At 36.3% G+C, this 24,537-nt stretch overlaps 2 protein-coding genes across 4 annotated transcripts; one reads left to right on the forward strand and one right to left on the reverse strand.

Annotated features, from left to right (window-relative positions):
- Window positions 1–523: 523 nt before the first annotated feature.
- Window positions 524–17,824, reverse strand: nr1h3 (nuclear receptor subfamily 1 group H member 3). Of its 3 annotated transcripts, XM_023332408.1 has the most exons (12): window positions 17,702–17,824; window positions 14,446–14,640; window positions 13,935–14,144; window positions 9,533–9,615; window positions 8,914–9,156; window positions 5,400–5,666; window positions 5,079–5,284; window positions 4,804–4,983; window positions 4,508–4,607; window positions 4,261–4,374; window positions 3,954–4,048; window positions 524–2,796 (listed from the first exon to the last, which is right to left on the reverse strand). In XM_023332408.1, exons 4-12 carry the CDS (start codon window positions 9,573–9,575, stop codon window positions 2,650–2,652), a joined length of 1,395 nt encoding a protein of 464 aa, XP_023188176.1. In that variant the 5' UTR covers window positions 9,576–9,615; window positions 13,935–14,144; window positions 14,446–14,640; window positions 17,702–17,824; the 3' UTR covers window positions 524–2,649. The 3 variants fall into 3 exon arrangements, with proteins under 3 accessions (XP_023188176.1, XP_005805589.1, XP_023188177.1); XM_005805532.2 differs by lacking the exon at window positions 14,446–14,640; XM_023332409.1 differs by lacking the exon at window positions 14,446–14,640 and having other exon boundaries at window positions 13,930–14,144.
- Window positions 17,825–18,976: 1,152 nt separating this feature from the next.
- Window positions 18,977–23,367, forward strand: arl14ep (ADP ribosylation factor like GTPase 14 effector protein). The gene is made up of 5 exons (XM_005805533.3): window positions 18,977–19,146; window positions 20,010–20,205; window positions 20,287–20,412; window positions 21,171–21,211; window positions 22,976–23,367. Exons 1-5 carry the CDS (start codon window positions 19,076–19,078, stop codon window positions 23,202–23,204), a joined length of 663 nt encoding a protein of 220 aa, XP_005805590.1. The 5' UTR covers window positions 18,977–19,075; the 3' UTR covers window positions 23,205–23,367.
- The last annotated feature ends 1,170 nt before the right edge of the window (window positions 23,368–24,537 follow it).

The raw sequence follows: 24,537 nt of genomic DNA on the forward strand, positions 1-24,537 counted from the left end.
CAGCATAGGTTTAGAAATGCAAATACTCAGAAATATTTTCATACTTATCATTTATAGCCCTTGTACTGACAGTGGTCTGAAAATGTTTGCCCCCTTCCTGATTTCCTGTTTATTGTGAAACAGGACCAGCAGAGACTGCTTTCCTTGGAAACTAAAACAGGTCCCACTTTCTACTTGCATTCTCTCTCTACATTCTGCAGCAGTATGGATTAGTATATGTGTTTGTACTGCATCACAGCATCTTACTCCAGCTGCAATCTGGCAGACAAGAGACTCCTGCCAAGGATGGTGAAAGTAGCTGAGAAACCTATTGGGAGTGTTCCTACCCTTCATCCAGGACCTGTTGCAGTACTGCAGTAGGAACCCTTTAGTACTTTGCTGAAATGAGGCTAACAGTACTGCAACATCAGAAGCACCCCACTGCTAGTTTTGCCTCAAATTGTTAAAATGATGAAGTGCTGCAAATGTTTTATACTTTTAACTTCATAAATGAAAAATTTGAGAAATGAAGAACCCCAACACATTAACACTACAGCAGAGCTTTAATTTATACTGTACATACAAAACAGGTTGTCTTTAGAAGTTACAAGTATTAAAATAGTTTTGCATTTCTATATATCAATGTTTACAGTCACCCTTTGAAGACAGGAATTAGATCAGATGTTACAATTGCAGTATATACAGTAAAATTAACTTTGATAGCTAGAGCATTAACATGTACTCACACACAAAAATTATTTTGAGTCGATTACACTACAGCACACTCAGCCATGATAGTTTCAGTTTCATCTTTTTCCCCTCAGTCAGTGGATTGGATATTTGATTGGGGCACCCTGGATCGCTTACACAGAAATTAGTGTTTGGCTGTCGGCATCAAACCCAAAAGTTAAGAAACAATCTCACAAATTCTGCTGCAAAGGAACACAAAAGCAAAATGTTCAAACCAAAAGAATATTGTGTGCACTCTCAACAATAGACCTGTTTCTGAAAATATAATTTTCAAAGAATTAAAATGTTGTAAAAATGAGAAAAATAACACAGTTACATTTTGAGGAAGAAAGCAAAATGTCTGAACCAACATGTGGTCAGAAAAATACCAGGGTACGCAGACTCTGTTTTTACATTTATGCTTGTCCTGACCCAGTCTAGCTTTGTTTGCATGCCATATAAATCAGTTCACAGACGGTGGGTTTGGGATTTTATTCAAGTGGCTTTTAAATTAGCAACGCAACTAGGAACATCTGAAGATGGGAAAAAGCCCAGAGCTAATTAACCCACAATATTCAATCATTCCCATTTATGCCGTCTAAAGAGGACACTGAGAAATAAACTCCACCAATTTCACACTTAAGTTTTTGATTATCTGAGATTTCAACTTCACACTGACAGGCAATTCATGGAGAACAGCCAAAAGAACCAAATCCCAGTAATTATAAAGTTCAATATAACTTACATTCTAATGTCTTTGCTCTTTGCTGAATTTTGGTGCCTTTTTATTGAAGGTTCTCAGCATAGATGCTGGTATCAAGTTCAAGAATGCTTATGTAATAGACCTTTTAAGTTAGCTTTATAACTACATTTTCTTTTTCAGTGTGTTGTTAAATAAAAGCAGTTGCAAAATTTTATTAACTGAAATTTAAAAAAATATTTTTTTTCATGGTATTTCTCATGAAAAAAGGTATTTTTTCATGAAAAAACAAATCAAAATAAAACAAAATGTCATACAGGTAATATTGAATAACAATGAGATTCCCATTTAGGAATTCTTTAAAATGAGACTGGAGCCTATTCTAGTAAAGACACTTCCTTAATCCACTTACTAATCTTTGAGAATACAGTAATTTAAATGCATTGATCGACTTTATTGATATCACGTGAAGGAATTTAGGATCTCGTTAGATGTAATGATTGTACATTCTTATGGATATGTAATGTCCAACTTTCATAAACGCTAATGGCCATTTGTTAATGACCAAAAAGGTCCCTTTTGCAGTGAGAAAGAAAAAAAAGAGTAATATACGGTACTTAAAATTAAAGAAGCCTCTACTTCTCAGAGGTCTGCTTCACATTACTTTACCTGAGCAATGAGTTCAACCATAAGACCTCTGAATTTACTCTGAAGGAAATGCAAACTAGTTGTTACCATACATGAATCAGGACAAAATACAGGCAGAAAAGTGTCTCTGCCTCTGCACAGCTGCAGAAATAATCTTTTCCTCTCAATGAGACATTGCAATTTTTAAGACAGTAACAGCCAAGACCTGCTCAGTGCTTCCTGATTTTAATTAGTAGAAGAAAGGTACAGAACCACGAAAGTGACCGACTTTAACTTTCAGCAAAGACTGAATCAAAGAAAAGTGTCTCAAAACCCTTAACGCCTAAACTTAACCACAATCATGTGAGCATCTACAATGAAGAAAAAAAAAAGAAATGTTTGTGTGCAAGTTTCCTCCACTGCACACAATGCTGCTTAACAGTCTTTTAGGGAGCAAAGGGTTAGAGTACTCTACTCCCTTCAGGGTAAAACAAAAATCTCAAGGCAATATCCAGTCCCTGACCACAGGAGAAGAGAGGAGTTGACGGTCTTTTGATAGAAGCCATGTCCCTCTCAGGGTCCATAAGCCACGAAGTGAGACACCTGGACCACAGTCACTCATTGACATCCCAGATTTCAGACAGCAGCGGGGGAAGCTTTTTGTCCTGGAGGCGGAGAGCAAAAACCTGCTCTGAGTGGACACTGCTCAATGTGCGAAGGCTCACCAGTTTCATCAGCATACGGGGGAACATCAGGTGATCCTGAAGAAAACATCGAAAAACTATCAATTCACAGCACATTGTTAGCAAAGGAGATCTTTTAAAGACATGAACCAGGACTAACAATGTTTAATACAAACAAAAAATGATTTTTTCTCTCCACATTTTATATGAACTGCCTGAGTCTTTTAAAGGAGACTCAGGCCTTTTAACTTCTATCAAGTATTTGTGTAGCATTATGATAAGAAACCTTTTGAGTAAAAAGACATGCTGTGAAACAAACTAAGTGTAGGGGTAGTGACAGACAATGTCCTGGGAATAATAACTGGGCAGCTACATTTTTGTACTGCAGTTAAACCTTCACAAGCAAAACAGGAACTGATTGTGTGTGGAAAATTGAGACTTTCAATTGCTTCCATTCACTGCTGCTAGTTTTCACACAGCTGACTTATGTAAATGTCCCACTGGCAGAGATCCGGCACATTCAAATCAAAACAACAATGCTGGTCACAACTGGGCCAAAAATGAAAACATCATTCATCATCATCACTACAAGACTTCTAGTTTTCTGCACTAGGATTTTAGTCACAAGCGGTCACTCAACAACTTTGTAGCAAAATCAAACCTTATGAATTTACAGTTTCTTCATGGGCGGTAAATGTGCCATGCACTGATTCCAGAGTTTGGTGTTCTGTATGAGACACACTCTTGAGCAACTTTTGGCTGCTTGGTTTATTTCTTAAGCACTTTTTTAGAACAAATTCAACAACTATACAATTGAGCATAATTAACATTTCAGATACTTCAAAATATAAACATTCCAACTATGTTCTTACTAAAATCAAAAGTGTACAAAATTATGAACTACACCTCTTATTTTTTTTGACTCAAGTCTCTCACTTTCTTAAAAGTAGAGAAGTTATTGTGAGAGGATATTGACAAACCCTCCATATTTAGGGGAACGTTTTTCTAAACAAATCATCAAATTGGAGCCCTTTTAGATAATACTTAAAGTAACAATTTGCTTTCAATTTAATCTAAAGTCCGCATAACCTTTTAAAGCAGACAACTGCTAAATTCAACCCTTCACCATTAATATCAGGAGTATAATATGACCTCAGTTATGATCTTATGTGCCTGTTGTGCTGACACACTCTCGGTCACAAGAGCAGAGATTACATAATGTGGCGGGAACTTACATTTGGTCTCTTTATCATGATGTAAGAGCGCAGAGCGTCCACATAGGGTTGTTGCAGCCTCTCAACAAGATCGTGATCCTGCACATTTGGCCGATCTACACAAATTAAAGCAAAGCATAGACAGGCAACTTAAATCTCTCACTGGAGAATTTTTCATTTTGTTAAGATATGATAAATGTTACTCTAAATGCACAGTCTGCAAGCTTAAATGAACCATTTCGTCCTTAAGGGATTATAAGCATTTGGCTCACTCTGAGCCCTATATAATGATGATGAACAGCAATGTCTGCAGTTTATTCATTCTGACCTGCAGAAAAGATGTTGATAGCAATGAGCAGAGCGTATTCGGCCTCATCGAGGTGCAGGTCGTTCATTCCTTTTGAAAACTCGAATATGGGGTTAATGAACTCAAACTGAAGCCCTGGGGGAATGGAAAAGGAGAGAAAAGAAGGAGATGGGTAAAGAGAGGAAAAAACTGGGTTTAATAGGAAAATGCTTCAAGATTTTAATGAAAAACAGTACATAATATGATTTCTTTCATTGACTAAATGTACCTGCTTTGGCAAAATCATCCTTATTATAGCTGAAATCCTTCAGAAAAGTAATGCTGTCAATGGCTGGATTGTATCGCCGGGATGTCTCTAACAGCATAATCTGTGGAGGTCAAACACCTGAGTGAAACACTGATTCTGCAGAGTCAAAGTTTTTGCCACAAACCCAACTACTTCCAATATTAATTTACAAAAAAATAGGTAAAAAGATGTTGAATCTTGAAAAATGTGCTTCAATTATTTTAACTTCAGAATCATTGAATCAAAGCAGCTTTGAATGACGGTAACTCAAAACGAACCTCAATGGTGGAGGTTTTTAGTAGAGCGATCTGGTCTTCTCTTGTCAACTCCAGGAAGCCAGGAAGCTGCTTTGCAAAATCCACAATCTCTTGAACGGACATTATTGCGAGCTCTGTAAAGTGGGCGAACCTCTGCTGTCGCACTTCTCGGTTTTGCAAGTCTTGACTCTGGGGCCAAGGCTGGAAATATTCACAGGCAGTCTGGTGAGACCGATGCCAAACAAACAGCAACAGCATTTGAAGACCATTTGTTGGGCTACATGTTGTCCATTTACCGTAACTTTTGGTCGGTCAAGGAAAGACCTCTTGTTGCATTGTTTCTGCATGGCCACCAGCTTCTCGATCATCTCCTGCTGCTGTGGGTCGAGAGTGGGTGCTTCCTGCAGAGGGGTCGGTGTGACCACTGTGGACGTGCGTGCAGTTTCCTCCTCCTGCTGCTTTTTCAGCTTTTTTAACCGGATTTGTTCCTCAGAAAGCACGCCTGTGGGTTACAGAGGATGCTGGTTTGCACAAAAGCTCAATGTCAGAGTCAAAGAGGCTACTTTATTTACAGTAGATATAAAAGTCAAGAGTTGATTTAGCGTGAAGACACTTACACTGCTCAAGCATGCCCGCCTCCCGACACTTGCGCAGCCGGCATTGCTGGCACTTGCGGCGCATGTACATGTCCATTTCGCAGCGGCCGTTGTTCTTGCAGGAGTACTGGGCGCTTTTGATGACGCTGCGGCGGAAGAATCCCTTGCAGCCCTCGCAGCTCAATACGTTGTAGTGGAAACCAGAAGCCTTGTCGCCACAGATGCTGCACACCTCGTTGCCCAGCATCTTCGGAGCAGGACCCTTTTTTCTCTTCACCGGCTGCCCATCTACACGAGAATCCAAAAAACATATTAGATTTCTGAAGGGGGGCTTGTAGGAAGTTAAATATTTTCACAAAGATTAAACCATAAACTTTAAAGTATGACATCTAAGGAATGCCACAAGATCACAGATGTTTGTGGATAAGTTTGCAGATTATTTTCTAGATTGTAGATACTCTATAATTGCAGTTTGGGGGGACACATTCTTATAGATGGAAAGTTGAAGGATTTGGTGCAGAGGAGCAGCACCTAGCAGGGAGAAAATATTATGAGCAGTATATGCGCACTGAATATGGTGGATGATGTTTTTCAGTTGGAGTGAATGGATCTATATTGGAGTAAAAAACGTGAGAAGTGTCAGGGCCTAACCAAACTCTGCTTTAAAAACTGTAAAGATCTTCTAAAGCATCTGCTGCAGTGATCATCCAGATGTAATCAGGGAGTTGGCAGATTATGCAACAAGTCTACAGTACCTGCAATGCTGTAAATATCTTCACTTGCAGCATAACATGTTTGCATCATAACTTCATATGGGTGCAGCTCTGTGTGCTGTAATCAATGTGCTCTGATCTAAAGTAAGATTATACAATAGCAGTGTTTGAGTCGAGATATGTCCTCTCAAAAGGTAGCGATAGACAACTGCTACACATATGTGCACCTACATGCACGTGTGGTTCAGTTTATTAAGCACATTGATCTTTGCGAGGAGTTATAATCAAGCTGCTGCCACTTCCTTTGCTTTAAACTTAACATAAACAAAAAGCTCATCCCCTGACCTCCTTTTTGTTTATGTTAAGTTTAAAGCAAAGGAAGTGGCAGCAGCTTGATTATAACTCCTCGCAAAGATCAATGTGCTTAATAAACTGAACCACACGTGCATGTAGGTGCACATATGTGTAGCAGTTGTCTATATGCTGAGTTTCAGCTGGGACTGAAACCATGAAAGAGACAAGATCTGAGTAAAACCACAACTTACTGTATTATGTCACATCTTACTTTGCTTTTGAAGTATCATACAAATTACCAATTAGAAAGTTGTCTTCAAGATTTTGTACTCAATTTTCCTTCTGCACAAGGAACCATGTAAATAAAAGGAGCTTCATTGTGTGTACACATTATTCAGAACCTTGCCTCATCAAAAAATTAAGGAATTAATATGAACATGTGAATTTTGCTCAAAATGTTTGGGTGGTGTACTTGGAATACGAATCAATTCAGTTCTAACCTGTGTGAACAGAATGAACTGTTCTTGTTAAAAAGTGATTGTATCTTTTTGTTATACATGTGCGTTCGCATGCTAATATTAAAGATCTCCTCTCTGTTTCCATATTTTAAAAGAAATTTAATTTAAAGATTTTATACTTTTCATGTTTCAAATTTTAAAAAAAATTTCATTGGAGTATAAAATATACAGTTTTGACTGCTTCATTAGCAAAAGTGTCTTTATGTCTTTAAAGTGTATTGTGAGCGTATTTCACTGCTCTTTTGGGTTTCGCATTAAATAAACTAAATTTTAAAACCTATACATAAGGAATTGTATATAAAAGTGTGAGCTGAACTATAAATGCTAAGGGTCCGTTTTGTGAACACTGGAAACATCTCAGTTAAAAAAAATAGCTTTTAGGCTTTGGTTGGTATTTTAAACAGGCATAAATTGGGAACCACAGGCCCTGTTATAAAAGTATATATTTGATATGTTGTTAAATGACTAGCCTTCCAGTCAGTTTAATGAACAAGATTTAAAAATTAAGTTGTGATGTAGCAAGTCAAATATGAAGTGTGTCATTTGAAAGTAGATTTAAATCCACTGATTTCTAAAGCGTTTTAAGAGTTTTGTCCTTGAAAGAACGAAAGAAAAAAGTCTGGAAAAGCAAACATTATCTACACTTCATTTAATTTTCCCAATACTTATTCAGCCATGAAAAAGGTAGATGCTTATTGAATACTTTTCTAAATGTTTCAGGTTTGTATTTAATGCACTTCTGCAAGTCTTAGATCTTTCCAGCAAAAATATAAAAAGAGATCTAAGAAAGCACCAAATTGATTTAATGATGAATTCTGCCAGTGGAAAAATATTTAGAACCTTTGCGTCAGTATATCTAATTATATACTGAATCTATTGTTACTTTTGTATCACTGACATGATCTAAAATTAGGGGATTGGAAATCCCCAAGAAGAAAAGGAGGACAGTTATGATAATTTAAAAGATGCTTCAGTTCTGCCTTGTGAAATGCTTACAAAACAAAGAAAAAAATACTATTTTCTGTTTACTTCCATCTCTTTTATAATGTATCTCAAGACGATCCTTCTTTTCCTAAGAACATTGCAGGCACAACAAGGTTATCTGTGCCACCACCCACATATTGCTAAAAACAAAAACAGAGAACTCGCTACAACATAGATGAAGCATCGTGTCCCGCCTCCTTCGTGCTCAACTCAGGCTGGCCTGCTGAACGTCCTGCAGAGACTCCTCCTGCTGTGTAGAGCATGTGTGAATAACAATCCACAGAGAAGTCGGGACACCAAGCAGGAGAAGACGGATCATAATAAGCAAGCCTAATGTTCCAGAACCATTTTGCAAAATTAAGAGACTTGATTGAGATTATGAGAGGTTTGAAAGCAAGAAAAACCCCTAAATAAATCTAATTATTTAGGCAGAACTGGACATCAGTCCAGGTGCATTATAAACACAGCAATAACTAATCTTTGCTCCACTTGTCCTACAAAAACAACAATACGCATGCACAATAAACAATAAATCAATTAATCGCAAGATAAATTAAAACAAACTCAAAAATTTTCATTTGAATGATTTATTGTTTTTCTCTTTTTCTACCAAAAACTGGATGGCAAAAGTTTTTAGCCTGGTGCATTGGTTTCAGCTAGCCCTTTCTTTGAAGGACGATTTGTTTTTTGGGGGGTTTTATAACAGAGACTTCATGATTCATTTTATTTGTAGTTGCAGTTGTTTTGTTTATTTATTTTAGACATTTAAATATTTAGTTCCAGTGTTAACTGTTTGTTAGAATTTAAAGCTTATTAATCTTACATTTCTTGCATTATTATGCCCTTACCATTAGATAACTTTAAAATGATCTGAAAACAACAACATTATCATTTATCGCAATTGTTCCTTAGAAACAGCTGACTGCAAGGTCCTGCATTTAATCTGTTTTAAAGCAAAACAGATTAAATGCAAACTCAAAAGCAAACTCAAAACAAAAACAAGGAAACTGTTATTGCTCTGCTTACCTACGCTACCAGACGCGTCACCTGCACACGGATCCAGTTTGATGTCACTTGGCTCCACCGGCAGAGTGCTGCTCATGTCGGCAAGCGACGGGCCATTGTGGGAGGCGACTGGGAAGTCATCTGGCTGGGTGAGGTCGGTCAGTGACAGCAGGCCGCCGGGCTTCATTGTGGTGTTTCCACCGCTCTCCTCAGCCAAGCAGTCCAGCTGCAGCTCAGAGGCCCCGTCAAACACCTTACTCTCATCTGACAAAAGAGAAACAAACTCGCTGGACTCATAGACTCATTGTTCGGCTTCCTCTTATCTTATCTGTTTTAACAGGTGTCCAAAACAAACAATTCTTAGAGAACGAAGAAATGTAAACAATATGATAGGGAATTAACAGAATCAGCAGTGACTTTATGGTTATTACAATTTAAAAACAGTCACTCCTTTAGAGGAAGCTTGGAAATAAAAACGTAGCTTTTGGGTTCTATGACTTTTATCTTGCAGAATTAGTCTTATTTTTTAATGTGGGAGAATATATACCTATATTTTAACTGGAAGAGTGACATTGGCGTATTTAAGAAGAAATAATCCTGACTAATCTCTCAGATTTAAGAAACAATCTTTTCCTCTTACCATGACCAACATCTGGGATATCAGTCACAGACAGCGTGGACATCTTCTGCACAGCAGCTTGTCATTACGAAATCAACGTGTACCTGTAGAATAAAAATAACCAGACTGAGTTAAAACAGCAGAGTGTGCCTTGCAGAAGAATAAACACCACTTGTGACAAACTTTTCAAAGGTTTGTCACAACTACAAACTTTAATGTTTGCTTTGGCCATCTGATGTATCACTGTGTAACTGTGAAGTGGTTTTCAACTTAAAAAAAAAAGAACATCTGAAACTTGTTGCACCAATTTATAGTCAGCACCATTTGCACATCTTCTCACTTTTGTCAACAGTCTTTTAATACATTTTTCTAAAAGATTGTTTATAGATTGAATTTTTTGCCCATTCTTCTATGAAAAATGGCTCAAACTATAATTAGAAGACAACATATGGTAATTTTTAAATTCTTGCCAGTGTGGAGTAAGGTCTTGGCTTTGTCTGAGCTATAAACACACAGACATGCATTAATCGTTATAATTTCCCTGAAGCTCTGGCAGGAGGTTTAGATTCACAAGTCATTTTTAAGCCTTTGGCAGCCTCCATCAGATTTTGTTCAAAAGCTGCAGTGTATACAGCCTTTATTTTCATTTAATTAATAAAATAAGGACCCATTAAGGCCAAAATCTCTTGGACAAGTTTGACAGGATCAAGAGCTAAGTAACATGTTACATTTTCCAAAAGAAAAATTATAAATAATATTTTAAAACAAAAAGCTACTCTGGCTTCCTCCTACAATTGTTCAAAATCTATCAAATCACAATTGTAACAGTTTGTAATTGTAAGGAACTGCATGGAATCATTATTTTGTAGGAGGTAATATGTCTAGTAGCCCTGCAAATCTCTCACATATTTGGTCAGAGCCATCACAATTTTCAGCAATGGCAATGTTTCCCTAAAATGGTGAGGACCAAATTTATAATTACTGAACTAATTTGGTGTGACTCCCAGAGGTAGGTAGACACAATTAATTTTATTTCAGGTAACAGAGTGGAGGGGGCTAAACAGATACATATGCTGCAATCTACAGGTAGTTAAAAACATTAATTATCATGCAAAACTTCAAAGTTTTTTGTCAATTTAGAATGTGAATCTCATTAAATGGAGTCAGTCTTCCAAGTGAAATATTTCAAGCCTTTATTTCTTGTATTTCTCCATTTTTACAGAAAATAAAAGCTCAAAATTCAATATTTCAGAGATTTTGAATATTTGAAAAAGTTCAATGTTAGAAAATAATGGTGTCATGACTGACCCTAGTCAGCTAATTAAGCAAAAACATCTGTAAGAGTTTCCTGAGCCTCAGTCTGGGTCAGTAGGCTGCACAATTATGGAGAAGACTGCTGACTGGACAGTCACTGGCATCCTGCATAAGGAGGGAAAGCCACAAAAGGTCACTGTTGAAAAAGCTATGAGTTTACAGAGTGCTATATCCAAGTATGTGCAAAGAAAGCTGAGTGGAAGGAAAACGTGTGGTATTAAAAGGTGCACCAGCAAAAAGGGATAAACAGCTGTTCTTCAGTGCTACACTGTACTGAAGTAGTGATTTGTGCAAAATGAGCCACTTTTGAATGAAATATTGATTGCATTGAACATCCTGTTCAGAATCTTCACATTTCTGTTTAGAATGACATTTTCTTTATCTTTAGCAATATTAAAATTTTCTGAGTCAGTGAATTTTTGTTTTTTTATTCTCTGTTAGCATAATCATCAAAATTAAAAGAAAAAAGGATTGCAATATTTCATTATATGTAATGAATCTATACAACACCTATGTATATATATTTTTATAAATTTTATATCACTTATGGTTATGCTTGTACTATTTGGTAATATTTAACACTTTGGTTGGAGAAGCTTGTCAACAAATAAGCAATTTCCTTTTGGGGATAAATAAAGCATGTTACATTTTATTCCATTATAGGATTGCCAAAAAATCTTGAAACTTTTTGTATTCTAATTTTATGAGATGTACCACTACATTTTCAAAAAAAGGAAAAAAAATAAATAAAGTAAGGTTGGACAGAGAGCTTTGCTTGTTTGCAGACATGACAGGTAGAGTTTGGATCCTGATGAACTTAAAGCTTCCAAAATCTTTTAACAGTCAATAAGATGACAAAATGTGCAAGATTCCTAACAAAGACATGGACAAATACACACAAAACTTTCAAATTTCAACATGACTGTGATAAGACGGGTAGATGTAAATAAACAAAAATTGTATTCTCACTCAAAAAAGGGATGCGGTCCAGAGAATGAGATGACAGGGCATCTTAAGCAACAATGTGTGGTTCTTAGAAAGACTTGAAATGCCAGAAGAATTTAATTGTAGTTGGACACTCCTAATATCAAAGTGTGTAAAAAAAACCCAATAGGATGCAAAAGCAGAAATGAAAGTCTGTCATGTGCTGCTGGGGGGGAGAGGGTATATTTCAGGAAACTGATTCAGCACACACACCAGCATAAACTGAGGCTATTCTTAACCAGCCTGCAGGACAGACAAACCTTAAACAAAATGCATTCTATTGTTAACTTTGATGTGTGAAGAAATGCTAAACAAGATAAACAAATTCATGTATGGTTATCTTATAACCTGTTTAGTACGTCTGCCTAACTCAATGTGAAGTCTTGAAAACCTGTGTTGGATTTAATTGATTTTTAAATAAAAGTGCTACAACAAAAGAAGTAGTTGTTGTTGACTTTCATTTCTGTGGCTTGATCAAACGGCTTCCGCTATTGATAGAATGCAGTATGGTTAAGCCCTGTAAATATTAACATTGGAATATTTTAGTTCTTGGTTTAAATAATCTATTAAAAAAAAAAAAAAACAGTTGGAAGCCACAACAGCAACCCAAACCACCAGCTGAGTCAGAGCTCTGAGCCTCATAAACTGGATTTCTGCCATTTGCCAGATTTAAAAATAATATTCACCTCCTTAATGTTACAGGGGCAACACAGAGGGAGATGCATAAAAATGTCCAAGTGAATTTATGTCATGGATATAAAGTATAGATGCAGTAATAATTTTAGCAGAAATTAGAAGTGGCCAATTTTTCCTTGATCAGTGCTGATTGCTTATCAGCAGGTCAAATACTAATAAATATCAATAGCTTTTCCCTCAGTTCATTAAATCTATCACAACTAAGAACTCCATACATTTTTGCTCTATGGAATGATTAACAAACATCATGTACTTTGATGTGTCTTTATCTGTATTCAAAAAGCTGCAGAATGTATTTCTGAATCAGCGGGTCAGATCTAAAAGAAACCTCCTTATCGGACTTTAATCTAAAGCTCAAACATAATCTAATCTGACCATATTCTGTTAATAAATTGTGCATTCCCAATTAAAGAGCTGGATGGTTCAAAGTGTGGTCCAGAGACCATTTGCAGCCCATGGACAGATTTTATGTGTCCACTGACAGAAATTCAAGAACGATACAAATTTAGAGACTTTTTATTTTAAATCTAAATCTGTCGAGTGAAACATCAAGGTTTATTCATTCTCTTTAATTTCACAATAAAATGTATTACATCTATCCAGTGACTTTCACTCAAATGCAGACTTTGGAGCAAAGAAATTAGTTTTTAAATAATTTATGAAACCAGGCAGAATGTAGAGGTGTTATCAAAAAGAGTGAGATCCAAATCTTGTTTTTATTGCTGGTAACAGACTAAATCTTTTTCTAGTTTTTTTTTTTTTATATATATCTGAGCTCAAAAGAATTTGTAAACTGAACACCTTTCTTTTAATAAATCAAATGTGCAAAACTCTTTAAGATTTACTTTGACAATGGTTTACCCTTCTCTTTCCTGCAGCAAAGTAAAAGAATCTCACAACTTTTTGTTAAATTATTGCATGCTTGGTTTATTGTTGAACAGGTAAAAAAAAGGTTATTTTTTTATTTTAGTTTTTTTGACTTTTGACCTGCCATTTCTGTCCCACATGGTAAAAGTTTGGACTGAACACTGAATACACGTGTTCAGTTCTTTTGACAAAGAAGAGAAGTGATGAATAAAACTGAGTCAGTGGAAAGGCTGCAGAGCTGATGATGGGAGTAATTCATTTCTCCAGCCTCTACAGACCAAAAAGAAAAACTTTCATTATATAACAAATAAACATGCTTGTTATTATAAGGAAGAAGATATGAACTTTATAATATTGGCATTTACAAATGCTGACCAAATGTTGGCTTCTGTTTGTGTTTGTACGCTGTAAGCAGATTTTCTCTTTTAAATTTGAAACAGAAAAACTTTTTCACTAAACAAAACACCCAAAACAACCTAAAAAATACAACTCTGCTAAAGAGCATCATTAGGCTCAAATATATTTGCAAAAGTGAGCATGTGTCAGGTGAGACTGACCTTACCTCTGAAGTGGATGTCCCAATTACTGCCTATCCATCTTGCCCATGCCAGTCCACAGCTTGAGTCTGTCGATTCCTCTGCACGGATGGAGGACCGGCTTTCCCTGGTGGGCTTTATGGGACGCCCAAAGCCCACTGACTTATTGTGCCAAGGTTTAATGACTTGATATCTGGAGGAGAGCGAGTAGGAAAGAAGTGGCTTTCTACAATGCCCTATGGGAGACGGGAGGAAAAACAGAGTGGGAGGGAGGAGAAAGGGTGAAAAAGAGAACACCAGGGGTTACTGTAGGTCATTGACTCTTGAATATTAAAATGCACTGAGGTGCTTTGGTCATTTTCTCCTGAAGCAGCTCGTTGTATTTAGCTTGTTGTATTTAAGTAGACTTTACCAGTTGTCCTAATGTTTTCCCCCCAAATATTAGCTTTTTCTTAATAAAAGAAAGCTAGCAACATGTAAAATCATATATCAGACTTTGATTTTATTCAATGGAAAGTAGATAAAGTGAGGTCTTACCCGTTCAAAAGGCAGCAGGTGTAATAATTAGAGATATGGTTTATTGACTGAATTTTACTTTCTGCAGTAGTAAACCATCTCTGCATTGCATAATGTCTCCTGTTATCCACACCTTGATCTGACTGGTAAAGTCCAATGTCCCCAACATCTTATCGGTCGCTCACCTTTGCTCATGTTCCATTTTGCCACAGATGGCTGGAAATAAAATCACCAACAAATATCAATAATGTCTTCCTGGCCAACCTCATTGAACCGCACATTCATTTACATAAAGAAAGTCTGATTTAGTCAATTTAATTACTGATCACAAATCAAACCAAACTGTGGAATAGCATTTATTTTGAAATCCACAAGTTCTTATCTTTCCAGACTCCTGGGAAGACAAACATCAACCTGCCCTACAATAAACAATTCCACCAGTTATTTACAGCCAAATATCAAAGTTGTTACTGTCACAATTTAGGTGACTGATTGTACTCATTTTCAAAACCAAAATCCAAATGAAACAGAGTATTAGGATCACTGGAAATGGGAAAACATTTTATCTTCTTTAGGTGGAGCTTATTTTTCTTATCAGTTACAGGATAAAAATGAAATGTAGAGAATATGATTCAAATTTCATTTCAAGAATAAATTTGGAATGTGAGAAAAGAATTTAAAATCTCTTTGTGATTAAAGTCAGAAATGGTGGTATGTTGACACTGCTGTGTTCTTTCAGAGCAGGTTTGGTGTGTTTTGAGAGTACGCGTCCACAGGATGTTTACAAGCTGAAAAAAAAAGTTTTTGTTAATAAATCTTATTCTTAAGTCCTTGTCCTTAACAGTGTTATTTTGACTTTACTTTTTACTATTTTATCTTTTTTCTCACCATTTGAATCCCCCCCATTTATATTGACTTTAATCTTAAAATGGGTAAGCAACAAAAAGTATCTTCCACTTCTTTTATCCAAATGACCCCAATACTTTGCTTGAGCGGAAAGCGTAGAGTTTAGATTATAAAGATTTAGATTTTAACCTAATGACACTCAAAGTCATTTGTAAAATTTGTCTTCTGAAAATTCCCTGTCAGCAAACTTTTCATAAATAACCCCAGAGAAAATACACAGGGCATTGGTATACAGGAACAGTCAGCAAAACTGGGAGGGAAATGTGGCTTCCTCAAAGCGTACCAACTCTCACTCGAAAAGCAAAATGGGATTCCCATGTTCAGCAACAATCTGGTGGGAAACGAAGGCGCCGCTGATTTTCAGGAATCACTGGCGCCACACAAAATTAGGGTTCTCATGCACGCCCTAGTAGAAGAAGAAGTGATTCATTTACTGCTTGCAGATCCACCCTGATGTTCTTACTTCTTCTGACCTATTAGCAAAATTAACACTGGGTGTGGCTGAGCAGAGAAGTATGTTAGGTCACCATAGTGGTGGACATGATAAAAAGATGGAAGTCATTGTTGATGGAAGTCAATAAACAGGTGAATCAGACATTATCTGGATGGTTATTGAGAAAACGGACTTATCAAGATAAGAAAAGCAAAGCTTCAAATAATAGCAATTGGTAGGTTTGAAACCTAGTTGTAATTTCTCTTACTGAATCAAAAAACGATCCAAGTCATTAATATTTGAGCAAGTTAGGGCACAATGTACTGGCATTACATTGTGTAATGCCAGTACATTGGCATTACACAATGCCAAACCAAAACGGGGAATAAAACAATATAGTTGCAACAGTGTAAACACATTGCAATATAAATGAAAGCAAAAAAAAAAAAAGGTGACAAATTAAAATGTAGGGTAAGTTAATGAGTAAGAACTAAAAAAAAAAATCCTGAAAACCCTAACTTCTCAAATAACAGCTGGGTATACATTTCTACATTGCATGCAATAAGGCACCTAACTAACACAAGGAAAAGAACTATGCTACAATGTACTGGCATTACATAATACCGTTATTTAAATAACTGTCACAACTTTTAGACATTGTTTGTAGTCAGCCGACAGTCTTATAGTGTCTGTTTGGAAGCATTTCAGCACTGATCTTCTGAGGCATTGCCATGGTTTTCCAAAATATTTAGATGAAAAACACAGAAATTCCAATAGTAAAAACTTCCATCTTTTAAAATAGTCTAATATTAATTTTCAGACGCTATTTACCCTCATATATATACTTGTGAAAATCATCATCCTTTGACATCATCCTTTCTCTCAAAATACTGCAAACAATAAAACTGGAAACAAAAAATATGTAACTTAAAAGGCACAAATGTCTATAGCACCACCTCCATGGTCAGGATGCATTTCTCTACATGTTCTAAAACCACAACCATGATTCGCCCCCTGAATCTGTTTCAGGGATAATATGTATTTCTAAACTTCTGACACAACTATAACTTGCAGAGATACAGAGAGGTGCTTCCCTGTTCATACAGCACAACACAGCAATATATTTTTACGAGATCCCAGTATAATTTAATTTAAAAGTTATTTATTGCTCTTTCTTGTAAAGTACTTATTTTTGTCATACAATATGTCTACAAACGGTAAGAATGAAATCTGGTGTAGATCTCCTATTTCTGTGCATCAAAACTTTCCTTGGTTTTCATATTGTAATACATGCTACCCACGTTATCGACTCTCTGAAACGCTGTTTCCTCTTTAGGAGTTTTTTTCCACCAAGAAACTCCAAAACTTTCACATGTCTGAATATGTGGGTAGTACACTGACATTTAGGCTATTTTCTTTTTAACCCCAACCATGTTCATACAGAACTGAAACGACCACAATGAGCACAAGAGAAATACTTTATAACATTAGTTGGCTTTTGTCAAACTGAAGTAGTGCTGCATAATTTCATGCCAACTGACTATGGACAGATAACTCATATGTCTGGAGTTTATATTGACAAAGCTGGAACTTGTTTTATTTTTCTTACCACACATTCGCTGCTAACATTAGCTAAGTTAGTTATGGACTCTTGACACACAACTTGTTTTGTGAAACTAGCATAAAGAGGATTACTGCTGCTTTACGTCAAAACCTTGGCGAGATAAGTAGTCAAGATTTTGACAATTTACCTAAAACACTTAGAATAACAAGAATGGGGTTGTTTATGGGAGATTAGCTTAATGGTAAACCCACACAGCAAGGCCAACATCATGAACGTAACGACAAAAACAAGTTGAACTTAGCAACCGGAGCTAATTTCAGTCTCCAAACCCCACTAACACACTCAGGAAAGACACAAAACAATTAACTCTTTACCTTCCGAGAGGTTCACGCCTCTGTGACGGGCTGTCTGTTCAATAGGTTAGGAGATTCAGTCCTGTTCGTGATTCCTGACTACGGCTTTGACAAGCCAAGCTAACACGTTAGCTCGTTAGCCAGCGTAGTACATCATGTGACTCAGACGCCCCTAGGCAACGGGGTATTTGCTGCCCTGTGTTTTGACTTGCAGGCAGATACAAAAAACAGACACTTGATATTCTGTTATTATCTATAGAATAGAATAGAATAGAATAGAATAGAATAGAATAGAATAGAATATAATAGAATAGAATAGAATAGAATAGAATAGAATAGAATAGAATAGAATAGAATAGAATAGAATAACTTTGACTATTCCACTGTGAAGAAATTCAAGTGTAGCAAGTACAGGTAAATGGAAGAATGCATAAAGTACAAATGTTAAAAAACAGGGGGGAGGAGGGGGGAGAAAAATCTAGACTGAACAGATGGGTCAAATTTATAACATAGGAAAAAATAATCCTGTACATTTATAAAAAACAAAAATGAAAATACCATACTCAGATCAAAAGAAACATGCAACTAAGTAGAACTATTTAAACATCGATGTGCATATGTTAGTCCATAGAAAAACAGCAACAGGCTATTAACGAGAAATAAAAAAATGTCTGCAGCAATGTACCAACTTATTGAGTTGGTACATTCCAGACCAGTGTTGACTCTAGCACCTATAGATATACACACAAACCTTTTGTTCAGCCATATTAATATTTGAAAATATTACAAAGACATAAAATCCTGCTCTCAAATTGAAATTGTAAGATCTCGATATTTGCCATTTATTTCATACACATGCACTGGCATGAACTCTGCAAGCAAATTTGAATAATTTGCTGCATATGGCAGAGAAAGTGCAACCAAAAGTATTGATCTCTTCCCTCTATTATTGATCTGATACCTGTGCTCAGGTATTGACAGTATTGATATTCAGATCAATACACCCAGCCTTATCTGACACTAAAACAAGACCACTAGTAAATTTACCAAGGACTGGAGGAGAATCAAGAAAAAGAAAGTCCAGAGAACTGTCAAAGTCTTTTCTATTGATCTTACTGAACTGCTGTGAGGTGACATAAATCAGCTTAAATTCAAACATATACTATAATCAGCCTTAATGGGAATTAATCACAGGTTCATAAACTGAAGTAGATGGAAAAATTGGGTGTAACTACACCAACGGCCACCAGAGGGCAGACGACTTCAAGACCAAACAGGAAGTGTGATCATAAAAGAAGGAAAACGGAAGACAACAATTCTGCAACTCTTCTTTATGTTGTGCACGTTTTTAGTGTATTTCTGCATTCCTGCATAATTTCTTTAAAAAACCCCATCATGCCCGTAATTTGTGCTGCACCGGGGTGCAATAATAAGTTTGTTAAGGGGTCGGAGATAAGATTTTACAGGTAGGTTTAACACTTATAACAAGAAATTGGACGGTATTTTGTTTAGTGCTGCAGAAAACTGTTTTACGTCAGCTTTAATTGTGATTGTAGTCAAAACAAACGGTGTATTTTCGTTTTAAATGCTTTTATAAAGTGCAACTTTGAACGAAAATTCTTTTTAAGGAGGATGCAATCGCTCTAGTTATATACACTATATTTGTGATAGACAAATCCAATACCATTCTCAACAGTAAGTTGCTTTCTAAAATAGTTAGTCAGGATTTAGTAATAGTATTTTAATTTATCACGTGGTTGAAACAGACTTTTCTTTTCCGTGTAATATCATTTATAGCACTAACTTTTCTTTAGAGATTTTGTAAACAAACATATAAGTGGGAATCGTTGACTTTTCAGGCATTGCAGTATTAAAAACATGAGGTGAATTTAATCTAATCAATTTCTAAGAACATATTTAAATACTCCATCCATAACCTTTGGCTAGTATTATATAGTTTAAGCAAAATCTATTGAATCTAATAGATTGTTACCAGGCCTCTGAATAACAATGATTGATTGATTTTGTTGTATTGGAGAGGGGATCCATCTAGAAGCTGCAGGGTAGTCGCTCTCTAAGCCTGGATTGGACAACCCTGTTCTACATAGTATTATCATACAATATAGTCAGTCATATCTAGACATACATAGCTCTATCACATGCTGTTATAATGATATACAGTCAAATTTAACATCATCAAATGAAGCCCAGGCAGTGTGGTGGCAGTGTAGATCAGCTGTGTCAAAGTGAGACATGTCTGTCATTAAACATATTGTCAATTTGTGAAAAAGTTTAAATCCTTCCATGTCGCCTCTTCTCTGTTTGTCAGATTCCCTCTTAGCAAACCTCAACTTGCCACCAAATGGGTCCAGAGCCTGGGGATGAAAAACTTCATCCCAACGCCCAACACTTGCCTCTGTTCTGAGCACTTCAGGACCGACTGCTTCAGGGACTACAACGGAAAGCAGTTCCTGAGGGAGGACGCAGTGCCCACCATATTCGCCCCAGGACAGGAGTCTTCAAAGGTGGGAGCAGGTTTCCTCTTGTTTTTGTGCTGAAATTGGCATTTTCCACATGAAGTGAACAAATAACTGCACATTTTACAGATTGAACTCCGTAAAAGAGGAGTAATACCAAAAGAAGCAAATGTGTCAAATCAGATGGGAACGCTGGCAGACAGAGACAGAATGAGAGAGACAGTCATGCGTAGAGAAAAAAGAGGAGGAATGAGGGTGAGTTTCTTTTGGTGTTGGTTTATATATTTGTAACTGGATATTTAGATGTGCTGCATATAAAGACACATAGCCTTTCTATTCTAACTGTCTGACTTTAAATACGACTCAACTTTTCCTGTTTTAAGTCAGTTAGATTTACCAAAATAATTTCTGGTTTTTCACACATTGCTGAATGTGTGAAAAATGAGATAATCTTTTAGAATGTGTTAGTTTCTTAAAATTTAGAAGTTAGCTTACAGTTTCTTTGCATTTGATAAAATTGTCTTTTAAGCTGTATACGTTAAGTGAGACTTCAACAACACATATTCTACCAATAACACACACCAGCTTTTTTGAGTTGTTGCATTAAAATATGTCTACACGCGTGTCTCAGTTGAACTTAAATCTTGTAAACTAACCTGTCAAAAACCTTAGAGAAGCCATAGCATTATTAAATGAGCGTTGTCAAATTATATTAGACCATAATAATCTTAGTTTATGTAAACTTTTGATTTTGACGAAAGAAATAAAAAAAATCTCCATCAGTTTTCTGACATTTACCCACCAGAAATAATTTTGTTAATCTCAGTTGGCCTAAAAGAGAGAAGTTATGCGTCTCTTCAGTGTGTGTAAATATCTGGTTTCAATTGTAGGTAATGTTCTTTTCCTCGTTAATAATTTTAATTACTGCAAACAAGGTGGTTTTAATTATGTCAATCATAAATTTCTAACTGAGATCACCCAAAGGATATATCATAGAATGTAAAATGTTGCAGGGAGGACGCGGAAGCCGTGGAGGAAAACAGCTGTCTGACAGGTGAGGCTGTTTTTTTTATTTTTTATTTGTGTATCTGCACTTTAAGGGTTTGTGAACAGAAGCTGGTCCAGTTCTAGATCAGGTCCAGAGCTAAAAGCATTACTTAATCCAAACAGAACAGCACAAAAGTGGTCTCCATTTTCTACATCCAGAGAGCTAGAAACTACTCTTACAGTTCTATTGGACATTATTAAAACTGTACATATACCAGTAGGGATATAAACACTTATTGAGTTTGTTGGGACCAGAGATGGTTATGTAGTCTTAACAGCTGCTGAGATAAAAGTCTATACTAACGCTGTCGTCAGGCTCCTTTTTATGGATCCAAATCTATTATATTAGAATGTCTTATCAAATGAAAGTAATTTTAACCCTTCAAGGTTGTACATCGTTAACCTATTTTAGGTTTGAGAGAGTCGTACATTCTGCATAATCTTTTGCTGCTGTGTGTTGGGGTGTGCTGGTCTCTTGGCACACACTACGTAGGTTTTTATTCACGAGGATATGTAGTTTATTTCAAACTTCCTCTGAGCTAGAAGGAATTTTATTTCTTAGAGTGTAACCACCGTTACACTCTAGAAAGAAATAAACAAAGAAAAGTCACGGCTTTAGAACTTAGAGATGTGATCCTGCTCATATCTCTTGCTCTGCTTCAAGAGCGGGAGAATATTCATATAAAGTTTGTTACGACTATACATTTCTCAAAGATTTTGACTGATTGCATAAGTCATAAAGTGTCGTTGCTAGTGATAATTGTTCTGCTGAAAATCACAACTTCTTTAAGTTTGCAGTTGGAGCTGCTTTTCTATCTCCTCCACATACACCCACTGTCAGATTTTTCAAAATCCATTCCAGCTGCACATTTCCACTAAGTTTGGAGTGGTTTTGCGCTGCTTGTGCACCATCATTGTTGTAAAACATTCTGGTATTATTGCTGTATTTGTGTGATTCACTGTTTTAATCTCATACCAAACTCTGCTGTTAAGGTGTATGGTAATCAGTCCCCCAAGATTGCTGATGCTCACAGCAGAAAAGCCCTTCCTTTAAGAGGAGCAGCTGCTCACTGTCAGCCGGCATCATATACATAAATGGACCCGTTTCGGACCAGACAGTGAAAACACAAATAACTGACTGACGGTTTAAATGAAAGGTTCTGGGAAATTAGGTTAATATTCCACATCGCTTTGTCAAAATGTGCCTTAAGCATTAGATTTATGTGGAAATTCTTTTTTTCTTGATTTAACTGATTGAAACTCTGAATAACTGCTTGGAACAGATTTCTGAGGTTATTGAATATTTTGTATTCTTTCTTGTAATTGACAAGTTGATGGCACTTGTCCAGTACAGCAGAAATGGATTAATGAAAAACTCCTGCAATAGTTTTTCATAAGCTTGGACTTTCCTTTTGGCCGTGGTTTGTTTAATTAGATTAGTGAAATCTGAATTTGATCCTTGTTTCATAATGAAGTGAAAGACAAAACTGTCCCCAGGTTTTTACTCTCCTCACTGACTTCTTTATATTAGCCGACATTGCCACTCCGTGTTAGACGATGGCCATGTTAATGGAGATATACGCAGGGATGATTTATATCTGGTTGTGATAAATTCACACAGTCATAATGTGCGATATAAAACAAGTGAGAAAGTAATTATAGAAAGCCACTGAAGGGGTGGGAGGAAGAGGCTTCAAGAAAATGAAATCAGATTGTTTTGCATCTGAGGGAACAAATCACATCACGTCACCTTTAACTCTGCATCATGCAGGCAGAACGTCGCAGCCAAAAGCAGAGTGTACGACAGCAAGGGCCGGCTGATGTCCAACGGCAAAGACATGTGCGACTGCCTGGATGTGGACTGCATGGGTTGCTTCTACCCCTGCCCCGAGTGTTGCTCCAGAAAGTGCGGTGTGGAGTGCCGCTGTGACCGAAAGTGGCTCTATGAGCAGGTGGAAGTGGAAGGTGGAGAAATCATCCGGAACAAATTTGCAACTTAGCTACCATTGATGCCTTTTTTTGTTTTTTGTTTAAAAAGAACAAACTGTTATCGATATATCCTTATTATTTCCAGTGAACTTCAGCTTGTTGAAACATTTTACAGTGTGATACTTTGCATTAAAAAGACAATGTAGCTGTTATTTAAAGTTGTTTTCTAATTATGCCAACATGTGTTAATAAATATTTTATTTGTTATTTTGCTATGTTTTCACTGTTATTTTTTAGGATCACTATCTCCATCTACCCTGCATTTACTTGAAATGATTTTTTCTCACTGTTGAAGCTAAATTAGACTAAACTTATCTTGTTTTAGGTGTTTTAGAATTTCCAAAATTATTTCTATTTAAATGCCTGAAACGAGAACATTTTTAGAGATTTTTTTGGAAATTGAAATTCAAAAGGTACTTTTATTTTTGTTATTTAATTTGTATTTAGACTTTAAAAGTTTAATTTAAAAGCACTCAAAACTATAAAAAATTGGTTTGGATTGTTTTTTCACATAAAAAATGTGAAGGAACCCTTTCATTCCTTCATAGCCACAGTGATGTCTATGTTGCATGATAGACACACCAAATATATCTTTTTAGTCTCTTAACTTGTGCTCATAGTAATCTGCTCAACAGAATATTCACAATATGCTTGTTTTTCTGTAAGCTGCTTTTTAACCAAAGTTTTCTATACATAAAATCAATTATTGCTTCTCACTGACCCAAGGCAGCAAGAGACCAGTATGACACAGCAGTTTCAGAGCTGCAGCGCTCCTACGAGTATCATTTTTCATTTATACGCATTCTGCTGCCCTTGAGCATCAGCTGCAGGTGAAGTGTCATGGAGCCCAGGGGGGCATCACCTCATGACATTTCTGAAAGAAAATGGATAACCAGCTCTGAGATTCACCATCCTGCTGAGTATGGAACTAAAACTGAAGTGGAAATATTTCTTTTTAAATACCTTGTAAATAAAATAGAAGTAGTGTGCAGTCAGCTTTCCATAAAATAACAGAACAGTGTTGCAGCTCTATTCATTGTTGCCTTTTATTACCTGCACCAAGTCCATTTTATAGCTCATCATACAGAGGCTACAAATAAATTAAGCATATTAATATTTATAAGTGCTGAGGGCGAGTCGATGTAAACAAGTCATTCATCACAGCAACAGAAGTTTTGCTCCATGCTGAGTAAACTCCCCGCCTACTATCAGAACATTTTGGGTGGTATATTAAGTGCTTATAGAAAAATTCAGTTTGATGTTTATATTATTAAGTAATATGAAGAAAAAATATTTTTATTTCTGAACAGAGGACATTAAATTATAATGTCCTGAATGTGATGG

The sequence above is a fragment of the Xiphophorus maculatus genome, chromosome 4 (assembly GCF_002775205.1).
Source record: "Xiphophorus maculatus strain JP 163 A chromosome 4, X_maculatus-5.0-male, whole genome shotgun sequence".
Classification (NCBI taxonomy): Eukaryota; Metazoa; Chordata; class Actinopteri; order Cyprinodontiformes; family Poeciliidae; genus Xiphophorus; species Xiphophorus maculatus.

Bases quoted from the DNA above. Each gene is read 5' to 3' on its own strand.
- nr1h3 (XM_005805532.2), bottom strand. From the start codon at position 9,575: ATGTCCACGCTGTCTGTGACTGATATCCCAGATGTTGGTCATG. The intron at 5,285-5,399 runs GTAAGTGTCTTC...TGTAACCCACAG, and splicing joins GGCGGGCATGCTTGAGCAGT to GCGTGCTTTCTGAGGAACAA. The intron at 4,049-4,260 runs GTCAGAATGAAT...TAATTTGTGTAG, and splicing joins TATCAACATCTTTTCTGCAG to ATCGGCCAAATGTGCAGGAT.
- arl14ep (XM_005805533.3), top strand. From the start codon at position 19,076: ATGCCCGTAATTTGTGCTGCACCGGGGTGCAATAATAAGTTTGTTAAG. The intron at 19,147-20,009 runs GTAGGTTTAACA...TCTGTTTGTCAG, and splicing joins TCGGAGATAAGATTTTACAG to ATTCCCTCTTAGCAAACCTC. The intron at 20,413-21,170 runs GTGAGTTTCTTT...AAAATGTTGCAG, and splicing joins AAAAAAGAGGAGGAATGAGG to GGAGGACGCGGAAGCCGTGG.